The sequence below is a fragment of the Phalaenopsis equestris genome, unplaced genomic scaffold, assembly GCF_001263595.1.
Source record: "Phalaenopsis equestris unplaced genomic scaffold, ASM126359v1 Scaffold000889, whole genome shotgun sequence".
Lineage (NCBI taxonomy): Eukaryota > Viridiplantae > Streptophyta > Magnoliopsida > Asparagales > Orchidaceae > Phalaenopsis > Phalaenopsis equestris.
In genome coordinates this window covers 168,152-180,812 of record NW_018165329.1, presented here as the reverse complement: position 1 = coordinate 180,812, position 12,661 = coordinate 168,152, and the positions used below count along the sequence as shown (strand labels likewise).

The following is a 12,661-nucleotide window of genomic DNA, read 5'->3' as shown; positions in this document are numbered from 1 at the left end:
AATTTCAATCCCAAACTCAAATTCACCCCAAACTCAAATTCACCTTCAATGTGACCAATCTAAACCAAATCTAAGCTCAATTGGCCCATGATTTGAGCTCAATTTTGAGCTAAATCAAAACCCCTAATTTTGGCCTTATGACTTAGTTCCACCAAATTGAACCCTATGGCCTACTCCATTGGCCTCAATTTGGATCCTAAACTCTTCATAACATTTCTACACATCAAAATTGACCATCAATTGGCCTTAAGGAACTCTCAATTTCATTTAATTTCAACCTAAGTCTAAAAGCCCCAAATTTTATTCCAAATTAGCTATGTCCCCAATTTTCACCAAATTGACTGCTAATCCCAAAATTGGCTCCCTATTCATAGTGAAAACTCTTTATGGCATCCACACTCCTATGGATAATTTTCAACCATCAATTTAGACTTAGTCCAACCTTATCCCAACCTAGACCCAAGTCTAGCCCAAAATTCCCAAAGTGTCAAAATCCCAAAATCCTTCAAATTGACCCCCCAATTAAACTCAAAATCCTTTCAATCCTTCAGAAAAAACCTTCATTACAATCATCTACACAACGTTGATCAATCAATTGGGCTCAAATTAATGGCTAGCATAATCCAAACCAAACTTTTGGTCATTTGAACCCAAATTGAACCCATGCACCTAACCACCCCAAAGCCATCAAATTAATGACTCCACAGCCATTAGTTGGATCCTAAGACTGAGCCAAAACTCACCTAACCACCTAAGCTAAGTCATGGACCAATGGTCCCTTAAATCAAGGGATTTCATGCCATAATTGCTTAAGCTTAAGATTCTTTTTGCCAAAACTAAACCCAAGCACATTAAATTGCTGTGACATATTTCCCTGGGTTCCCTGAGCTTCTAGCCACCCCCCTCTGCCATGGACAGCCGACTTAGTCACTGGAAAAGCCAAAATCGAGGGCCACCTCCCCTTAAAATTCACCCAATTCAAACCTAGAGGCTAACTCACCCAAATGAGATATTAGAGCCTCTCTGCCCTCCACCTAAGCACCACATTGCACCCCCCAATTGGCCATGACAGCCACCCCTTAACCATTTTTATAAAAGCTCACCTCCACGACCATGGAGGGAGTGCTGAAATTTTCTCAGAGAGTGCTTCCCAAATCACTCATAGAGCTTCTTTGAGACCACCTCAGTGCAATCCAACCACTTTCCCCCACTGATTCCCATTGTGGAAGCTCAATTTTGAGCTCAAACTTCTGCCTAAAATCAGGACAGAGCTCAATACACCTCCACAGTCCACCAAACTAAAATTAAACTTACCCACACCTTCATAACACTAAAAGAAGACAAAGCTCCATCAAATCCCCCTTCCACAGATCCCCTAACATAGCTCTAGACCAACACCTGAAATCGAGCTTGGTCGAATTCATACCCAGACCTTACACCACAGCAAGAGGCTCAATCCCTAGCCTCCTCGGTCTCCAACGAACGTGCCAAACATCTTTGATTGAAGTAATAATTTTTAATGATCAAAATATAACTCAAAAAATTATGAAAACTTGTTTTTGAAGTTCTCTGAGATCAGGGGAATTTTATAGAAATAAAATGGTGTTTAAAATAAAAACTTCATTTTTAAACCTATTTTAAATATTTAAATAATTAAAAAATTTCATAAAAATCACAAAAATAATAAAATTCACGAAAACATTCTAAATTATTTTCTAAGCACTTAGAAATAAGTGAAATATTTTTCCTAATTTTCTAAATAAAAATATTGTATTTTGAAGCTAAATAAATTTTAAAGGCTAAAAAATGGATTTGCACTAAAATAATTCCAATAAATCAAAGAAAAACCAGAAAATATAAAATTTGCTTATCTGGATTCTCTGACATCAAATAAAATTTAAAAAATCATGAAATTTTGTCCAAATGGCTCTCTGGTCAAAATCTACCTCCAGTAAAAATTAAGGTTATTAGGCATAACCTTGATCAAGTTAACAAATTTTCTTTGAAAAATCCTATTTTTGCATGAAATTAATTATATAAATTAAATTAAATTTATTAAAATTTTATTTTCCCCTCTAATGTCTTAATTGACCCATGAATGAGGTAGAATAAAAATTTCAAAGTCATTTGATTTGAATTTGTCAAATTATGAAGTGTTAGAGCCTTAGGGGCAAAAGTGTAATTTTAGGAATTTGGTCTTAATTAACATTTAGGCTTAATTCAATGAGGGAAATGGGCAACCTCTGAGCTTAATTAACTTATTTGGATGATTGAATTTTCATTTGATGTTTGAAACATAAAGGGGTTAATTGGTATAAACCAATCTCATCTTCTTAATTAAATTTTTAAATTATTAAAATTTGGAAGTTTATTAAAATTAAATGATCATGGACTTATGGGTATGACTTTTGAAGTCAATAATTAATCAATTTATTACCACTATTTTGATTTTCAAATAAAATTCAAATCATGAATCATGACCACTTAAAAACTTAACCTTTTCAAAATTAATTAAGATACTCATCTAGGTCTTAAGGGCTTAGTAGTGATCTAAGTTAAATCAAGACTGATTAAACAAGGATCAGAAAAGCAAATGTAGCTCAAATTTAACATCTTTAAAACGCTTAACATCTTTAAAACGCCCCAATTAGGATCAAAATTTGGCTAAGTGTTCCAACAACACTAGCTTGCCCCTTTAAGGGTCTTCATTCACATAATCATCAAAATTAAATTACAAATGGTAATTACCCTACTCTTAGAGATAATTAGGACATCAATGTTCATTGAGCATTAAGGTATTCATAGGATGAATTATTAAGCAACATAATAAGTTTAAATGAGCTTGAAGCTTTTCACCAAATGATAAGAGGTAAGCATAGATTTGCTTTTTCCTTTTAATCTGTTGGATACCTCAGAGGTCTCTAACCTTAATATGCTTTGCTTAACAAAATCATCCTTAATTAAACTCCTAAGGACCCACCAAGATATGACCTAGGGTTTGGTAGGTTGCCAAAACTTTACTTTCATGTTTCATATAAAATGCCCTGACATGCATTTTGAGTTTCAGGTGGTGGAACGAGAATACTCGCCATGTACGCTTTTACAGTTTACAGTGCCGTCTTTTTTGTGCTTTCATACCATACTTTTGATGTTAATACAAACTTGCATGCTAAACAACGATGTCACCCTGCATGAAAACTAAAACTATCAGGATAACTACAAAACTAAAACCAAAACTAAAATTAAAATCAACCAAGATAAAATCCACCGCCACAACATTTAAAATATAAGACAACTCAAAATTTAATCACAAACATTACACAAAACAACAACTACAACTAAATTAAGACGTCTCTATTGAAGGATCAAGAATCCCTCAGAGGAGGTAACCTACGGTTGCCAACGAGGCTTCCCACAGTCTAAATGAAATTATGAAACTCATTAAGTTGAGTTTAGTAAATTCATTTGGACTAAGTGAATCCAATAGAAAATAGTGGTGTCGGAACGAGGGAACCGTGAGATCCTAACCGGTGTCGCTCTAATGAACTTTAACATGCCCCATAAAAAACTAAAGAACTTCAACTATAGGGCCACCTGATTTGACATCATAACTTGACACCCTAGAAAACTCAAACTCGTCATGGCAAGGAGCTTTGAGCTAGCATGGTGGGCAGCACGGCCATCTTCAACAGCAAAACCTGTCTTCCCCAGCTAAACCAATCTTCCTTCCAATTAAACAACCAAGCCATAGGATTTTGAGGTTGTCTACTTATGCAACATAAATCCTCCCCTCATCTTTAGGCCTTTGTACAACTCTGCTGTACAATATAAGCCCTAACTCGTCTTAGGATTCCGAGGTTGTCGTTCGTCACGACTTAAATCCTCACATCTTCCAGGCTATTTGTGTGATCGTTCCACACAAAGGTAAGCCCTAAATTAATAAAATTGGCAGGATTAAACACTTAAATAATTTTTTTCATCTAAATTGAAGCCAAACAATAGGATAGACTGGGAAGTCACCGAGGTTCTCCTCTGGATCCATGACATCCCCTAGTTCTTCTTCATTTGGATTCCAAAAAAATAAAATGCTCCAAATTTGAGCTAATCCTATTTCACACCTCATTGTCCGATTTGTTAAAAAGTCCTTTTCTTTGAACTCCTTGAAGATAACATTTCTTGATTTTTATCGAGAGTTTTCTTAGGTTACTTCGGTCATTTGAGATGTAATTAACTATAGGGGCTTGCCCTTATAGGAAGTTTTTCTCGAACCCAGCTTAATATAAACCCTATTTAATTTCTTCATATTAAATAAGGGGAAATTATCGGCAAATAAAATGGTTTTGCAGACCAAACGAACGTCATATATTTCTTAATTTTTTTATCATCCTCGAGTCTTATGTTTATCTTTCAGGATAGATACAGGATTTGAGGTATAGCGCTCTTTCATTTAAACCATGAAAAATATGTGGTCAGTTTGATTTCATATTTTCTAAACATTAAAACGTCCTTCCGAAGCGGGCGGCGGAATTTCGATTCCGATGACCGACAGCTTCCTACGGGCAACTCCTCCAAACCAAAATAGTGCCGACAAGTGATGAACCTAATCTCATGCATTACTTATTCATAAAATTTGTTATTTATGCACATGATTACACTGACAAAGTTATATCTTAGTATAGGATAATAAAATGTTGTTGACATTTGAGCAGAGTGTTAAAAAAATGAGAATCCTAAAATGAGTTTGTGACAAAATTAGCATGTATATATTCAAAAGTAGTTATATTAGATGGAGGTTTGTGTGAAATCTTTAAAAAACAAAATAATTGAAGATAAGCTTGCATGGTTTGAGTAGTACAATGAAGATTAGATGTATTTCTATTGAAGTTAATAATATTAACCTCATATAATCAGTTTGGAGCAATACTATTAAAGAAAAGCAACTAAGCATAGAAACCAAAAGATACCAAGCTCATAAATCGTATCATCTAATTCCCATTTTCAAAAGCTTATATTCTTTTATAAACAAACTCTCTTCTATCAGACATTTTAATTCAATGAAGCTTTTCTTGAAGAAAATATTTATACGATAAAATAAGTTTAATAGCAGTTGAACGAATAATTATAGTTCTACATTGTACTACTTATTAGACATGCTCCATCAAGTTTGCAATTTAAAATTGTCAAACTTTGATGTTAAATTTTATTAAGACTTTCACATGATTACATTTACACTTTTTTTATTTAGAAATCTTTATAATTTCTAAGTAATCTCAGGAATATTGTATAAACTTTGTTTCAATTAAGATTCAAACATTTTCATTTCATTTTCTATTTTTTTTTTTTTTTTCAATTTCAAGCATTGGTAGATTAGCATTCATAGCTAGCATTATAAGGTGGTGTCTCATTGGATAACTTGTTCATTTATTTTTCTTAATCATTATCATATTTCATTCAATTTTTTTAGCCATATTCCAAATATAAGTGATTATAGTGTATAATTTTTTTTAAATTAATTATGAAATTTGTGCAATTACACTGAAATAGATATTTACTTAATTTCTGTCAAGTACTTCTAAACTCTTAAACATGATCTTAAGTGAAATTATATCAAGTAATTAGTGCAAACAAATTAAAAACTCATAATTAATATAAAGTAGAAACATAATTACTTTCCTTGGCCTATAATTAAATTTATTAATTTTCCCTTCCTTTAATTTGCTTTTTTCTTTTTGATTTTGATTTAATCTACAATTAAGCATGATATCTTAACGTAAATTTACAATAACATAATTAATAGTTTATTTTAATATTTAACTTTTACTTAATTCACCTATTCTTCTTGAAACAAATTCTTAAGAACATAATTTTAGATGGCCTTTCATAAAGAGGATAAAATTGTGTCTTACTTAGCACAACCAATGATACTTTGATGTCTTGTATACCTAATAAGTTTCAAATTTCTTGTTTATGATATACAATTTCTTAATAATTAAAATTTCAAGCTAAAAATATTTAATTTTCACATATTTATACTACAATAAATGAATAAATTATCAAATGATTTTTTTGTAAAGAATATGCAAGTTTTAGCATTTTAATAGGAAAAAAAAATCATGGATTTTATTATAATGGATTAAAATAAGATTAAAAATGAATTAAATTTAGTGGAAAATAAAAAACAGTTAGAATATCCTCATTTTTAATGCATTTAATTTTAATTTTTGATTGTTTTAGTTGTAAGTGTTATAAAAAATTGACGACAATAAAACGAAAAATAGATCAAAAAAATTACAAAAAAAAAAAAAGACGACACAAGTTTTACGTGGTTCGGCAAATTGCCTACGTCCACGAAGCTGCAGAGGATTTTATTAACTTGAGGAATAACACCGTCGAACACCTCGACGTTTACAAGAAAAACTCATTTATGTCTCTCTCTCTCTCTCTCTCTTCCCCTCTCTCTCTCTCTAAAGCCACCAAAAGAAATTTTTTTTTCCCTGTTAGCAAATCTAAAGGAAAAAAAACAGAGCAGTTTTCTTTTCCCTTTCCCTTGAACGCTACAGCCGAGGAGGAGTTTTAGGATGGTGCATTTCTAGCCCCTTTTGGCTTTTGCAATTTACAATAAGATAAAAGCCTAATTAAAGAAACATATGAGGGAAGCTTTGGCGAGATCGCTTGAGGGGGAGGGAAGCTTTGGCGGGACCGCGTGGGAGAGCTCATACAGAAAGAACGGTTGGCGGGATCCACAGGTAGAGAGGAATCCAGGTGATGCTTCATAGAAGGAATCAAATTAATTAGCAATTAATTTTAATTATCTGCCATAAAGAAGAATTGTCATAACAGATGAGGTGGATTGGGCTCCACCTACTCAACAGTAAGATTATTTTAACACATAATAAAAGAGTGGGGGAATTATTTTGAAAATTTTTTCATAATTTAGGATTAAAATAACCTTCTGCAAATAGTCAGTAAACTATTTTAACATTTTTTTTAAATTTTAAATCAAAATATTTATTCATTAAGCGAACTTTCCAAATCATGAAATTGCAACTCTTCCCAAAAGAAAAAAAGAAAAATCGAGAGCTTGTGCTAGCTCCGTTGCAGATTTGTCATTCTTGTTGACCATAAAAATTGAATTAAAAAAGTTAAATAAATTAAAATCCTACCTAATCCAATAAGCGCTGCATGCGTCACGAAGATTATTCAGAGAGTAATGGAGTTATATCCGTGTTATACTCCTATAAATTCTCAAAAAAATTGCAGAGGGTAGAAGGTGATTATAACCTCAATACTAATAAACTCGCTGAAACACAGCGCTGCGTACACAAATTTTTCTCCCTAAAGACCGAGCACTCAATTCCTTTCCTTCGTCTCACAAATGGAAAATATTTGCGTACTTAAGATGTACGCAGAGCTGCGAGAGGTTATTCAAAAGTTATAAGGGGGTTATATCCGTGTTATACCTCATGTAACTTCCCTGTAACCTATAAATAAGTTTCGTGCTTCTGTAATTCTGATAAGTACAGGTAAGTTAGAGGAAGGTTACAGGGTATAACAGGGATCTAACCCTCTGAGGGTATGACAGATATCTAATCCCATGAATAACCTGAAGCTTGCTTCTCCATTTTATTCTTCTTGGGACCAAAATGACTCCCCCTCGTAGCCCCGACCTCTCCATTCAGTATGAAAAATATTTGCATATGTAAGATGTACGCAGAGCTGCGTATGTCGAAATGTTATTTAGAGGTTATAATGGGGTTATATCTGTGTTATACTCTTATAATTTTATTGTAATCTACCTGTCACATATAAATAAGTTTCGTGCTTCTGTAATTCTGATAAGTAGATGTGAAACTATAGGAAAATTACAGGATATAACAGGGATCTAACTCCGAAAGGGTTTCAGGGATCTAACCCCCTGAATAACCTGAAGCCTGCTTCTCCATTTTCTTCTTCCTGGGACTCGTAACCCCGCCTCTCCCTTCAGTATGAAGCAGAAATCGAAGCCCCTTCTTGACTCTTTTGCTCGCCTACTTCTCATACAGTCATGGCTAGGGCTAGTTGTGAAGGCAATGACATAATTTCAGCGGAAAAAGGGATCAGAAACATTCTGTTTGAATCATCTTGCTCCATCTTCGGCGCGATACGCTCGCGGCTAGAGACAGCGGGAAAGCAACGTCGGAATCGCGGCATACAGAGACCTTCGAAACTCTTGTCTCTCTCCTTTGTGCCATATCCCTCTCAATGCAGTCGCGATTTTGCTATTGGCAAACCAACGACGAGATCGCAACCTTACGAAGACTTCCAGAACTCTTACTCTCCCTGTTTGCCTCCGTTTCTCACAAAACACTCGCGACTAGGGCTAGCGGGAAAGGCAACTATGGGATCATTTCGTACAAAGACCTCTGAAATTTTCGCTCTTCCCATCTGATTTCGAAGAAATTTCAGCCTTCCATCTCTCCCGTCCTGTGCTCGAGCAAGATCTGGATGAGTATTTTGGTTTTGTTTTCGTCTGCTATAGAGGAATACATGCAATTACAAACGATAAACCTGGAATACTGCACATTTATTCATATATGTTCGACCTTAAATTGGTTCAGAAAAACCCACGAAAGTAATCCTGCTGCAGAACTCCAGATTGCATGCCTTCATCTGTGGAAATAAGAAGCCACATTTCTAATATACAGTCATGATTCTCGTCTATATCCATGGGCATTGAAGAAGAATATGGATTTTGCTACAGTATATCATAGCAAGACGATTCGGGTTCCTTTTTTTGTCAGGTGGTTGCGAAATTTCTGATGACTTAGGCTTGCAAATGATTCAAAAATTTGAACTTTTTGAACTTGCAAAGTACTTTAAATTGTGAACGTTTGAACTTGCCAAAATAATTTAAAACTTGGACATTTTGAACTTTAAAATGACATAAAAATATAAAAAATAAAAGAAAATATAAATTGCAATAGACAAGATAATCACTCATAATTTAAATCAAAACATTTCAAAAGAACTCTCAAATGGACATGAGATTTATGAAAAATTGAATAATTTGCCAATTAATGTAATTGGACTTCTTGACTTAAAGCTAGATCATATTTGAAAGTGATCAAATAAAAATCTTTCTAATAGCAAATGAATTTTTATGTGATATTTATGGATACATAGTTCCCTCCCTCCCTCTCTCCCTCCCTCCTTCTCTCTTTCTCTATTTCTATCGTATGAGAGTTACACCCCCTTTTTTGGTCCCGATTTATGACAATGTATTTCTGCATTCACTACTCATTTTAACTCACTTTATGGTGGTGTTTGGTAGGGTCTTGTTAATAGGATTTATCGTCAGGATTTACGTAAAAAAGCACATGTTCAATGGATTTATGAAATTTGGGATTCAAGGTCGGAATTTTGCTGCCTTCATATCATGTTAAAGTCGGATTTAATAAATCCAACAAAGGGGTGAATTTAATGAATCATTATTTACTGAATCCTACGAATGCTAAATCCTTTCTACAACCAAACATCCCTTTATCATTCCTTCTCGAATCCTGCTAACTTCATCTCACGGAAATGGTGCTAGCCTGTTCATAAAGTCCCAGTTGTTAAAGCTATTCACTTATTATTGTAGAGCTGAATTTTGTAGACGTGTGGCTAGCTGTATTTTCAGTTGCCTTCGCTTTTTTAGGTTCCCTTTTTCCCCCATTTCTTTGTCTCAGTTAGTAATGTGAATCATATATGCAGTGCATTTTGGATAATGGGGTACTCCCTTGCCTCTTTCATCTTCTCACACGAAGTTACAAGAAGAGCATAAAGAAGGAGGCATGCTGGACCATTTCAAATATCACTGCTGGGACCGGTGATCAAATACAGGTAAATGGTTGTTTTGTTGGCCACTTTACGTGCATAATTTTGTGAATGAGAATTTCCATTTGATTTATATATTCATGTTTGGTATGTTACCGGTATTGATGAACCCATGTCGGTCTGATATGACTCATTTGGGACTTTTTTTTGGCGCACTTTCCTTGATGCAGGCTGTTATTGATGCAAACATTATTAGTCCTTTGGTTCATCTGCTGATGCATGCAGAATTTGACATAAAAAAAGAAGCAGCTTGGGCTATCTCAAATGCTACTTCTGGGGGTTCCACTGAACAAATCCAGTTAAGACATCTTTCTTCATTAATTTTTCACATTTTCCAGGCCTAGTAAGCATTGTTGTCTGTCGCTTTGAGATATATTATCAATTGTTTCTTTCCTCGTTTTTCTAGAACTTGTGTTAAGGTAAATAAAATAAAACGTTAGCTGATTGTGTAATTTCAGTTATTTTGGTTTCTTTCAACCTTTAAAACTGTAGTAGGATTGCTTAGTATTTCTTTTACCTCAATTTTTTTTTTAATTTTTATGATGCTATCACTTCAATTAACTTAGATTTAAACTCACGTGAGAAGTAGGATGTCACTGTTCATGAAGTCAAACCTTGGAAGAGACACTTGAAAAAACACATGGGGATCACTACTTGCTTTTTCTCAACTATTTTTTTAACCGAAGTTTAATATGTTTTGATGTAAATACAAAAATCATCAGTTCATTCATTCCAATGGATCTGACAGCCGATGTAAAATTATACTTCATTTAGCATTCGCACCACAATAAACACACATATCGAACCTTCTTAAAACTACAATCACACACATACATCCATCACTTAACAGCTTATTAAAAAGTATGAATATAGAAATATACAACTGGAAGATCAAGGCCTCACACCATTACAAGGATATTCGTTTATGGAAGTTGTCAATATTTACGAGTGCTCAAAGGATCCATATTCAATAATTTACACAAGAATTAAGATGAAGCGTAATTATTCAACAATTCTATAATAATATACATGTCTCTAGTCTCTTAATTAAAACCCCAAAAGAAGACGCAAATAAGTAACTTCTTAGAATCCTGTAAGATCTATTTTACTATCGCAAGTTTTAGCTCAATAAATTTGATTTCCAGCAAGGACAAGAAGTTCTTGATCATAGTTTTAGTAAAATAGTAAGTTTTCAACTTTACAATTGCTATTAATAATTTCAAAAATTTTGTGAGCAAAATGTGCATACTATAGCTTATTATATTTTTCTAGCATGAATCATTTATCATATTATGTCATAACTCGGTCAGGGGATTGAAATTAACCAAAGCTGGTATAGATGGTCGGATGATGGAAATTAAATTTTATATGATTAATATTTAACAAATGAAAGAGCCACTAAAAAAATAAATTAAAGGAATATAGTTAAATTTACCTCATTTCCGGTCGTTTCCTGGAAGCGACACTCTGTATATCCTGAATACAGTGAAAAGTGCGCAATGGCCGCTACACCGACGCCCGAGTGTAGCATCAAATAAGCAAGAGTTTCCATAATAAGCAAGGGTTCCCACATTATGGGCGAATGCGGGTAAAAAAGTTAGTCCATGAAACTAATATTAGGATAGGATCTTGGAATATCGGCACTCTCAATGGTAAATTAATGGAATTAGTTGATATTATGATTCATAGGAAAATTAATATCTTATGTATTCAAGAAACTAAGTGGGTGGGAGAAAAGGCTAAGGAGATTGATAATTTAGGTTTTAAACTTTGGTATTCTGGTAAGAGTCGCACTAGAAATGGTGTAGGTGTAATTATAGATAAGAGTTTGAAAGATAATGTTGTAAAAATTAATAGAGTTGGTGATAGAATTATAGCCCTTAAGATTATCATTGATACTAAGATTTTTAATATTATAAGTGTTTATGCTCCTCAAGTAGGTTTAGATACAGAGTTTAAAGATAAATTTTGGAATGACTTAGAAGACTTAATACAAATGATACATCTTGAAAAAAAAAAAATTATTGGAGGAAATTTAAATGGACATGTTGGTAGAGTGGTAGAAGACTTCAGAAATACTCATGATAGCTACGATTTTGGAGTAACTAATGAAGAATATAGAGTTATTTTAGATTTTGTTTTAGCGTATGATTTTGTTATTACTAATACTTTATTCAAGAAAAGGGTTGAACATCTTATTACTTATAAGAGTGGATCTAATAAAACACAAATTGATTATTTTCTTATGGGAAGAAGAGATCGTCGTGATTGTAAAGATTGTAAAGTCATTCCAAGTGAAAATTTAAATACCCAACATCGTTTATTAGTTTTAGATTTTAAAATTAAGAGTTGTAAAATAAAAAATACCAGGACTCATCATTGCAGAATTAGATGGAGAAACTTAAAAGATACAAATAAAATTAATTTTATGAGTAAAATTCAAGATTTCAAAATTTGGGATATTCATGAAGAAGTAAATGTTATGTGGGATAAAGTAACAAACGCTATTAAACAAGTAGCAAAAGATGTGCTTGGAGAATCAAAAGAAAAAAAATTTATAAATAAAAATAGTTGGTGGTGGAATAATATTGTGCAAGAAAAGATAAATATAAGAAGTTATGTTATAAAAATTCGTTCAATTCGTTCTAATGTAAAAGCTTAGAGAACTGAGAAAATATCAAACGACCCGCTGGAAGTCTACAAGAACAATCTGTGACGCTAAAAATTTTTCTTTTAATGATCTTTATAATAGATTAGATACTAAGGAGGGTGAAAAATATATGTATGAAAAATATATGTATAAACC

General features: G+C 33.2%; 1 protein-coding gene across 1 annotated transcript in view; it reads left to right on the top strand.

Annotated features, from left to right (window-relative positions):
* LOC110032229 (importin subunit alpha-like) overlaps positions 1-12,661 on the top strand; it is a 32,669-nt gene that overhangs the window by 15,082 nt on the left and 4,926 nt on the right. Inside the window, exons 8-9 of the mRNA XM_020735791.1 lie at positions 9,733-9,861; positions 10,026-10,153. Coding sequence (XP_020591450.1) covers positions 9,733-9,861; positions 10,026-10,153 — 257 coding nt within the window. The remainder of the gene's footprint in view (positions 1-9,732; positions 9,862-10,025; positions 10,154-12,661) is intronic.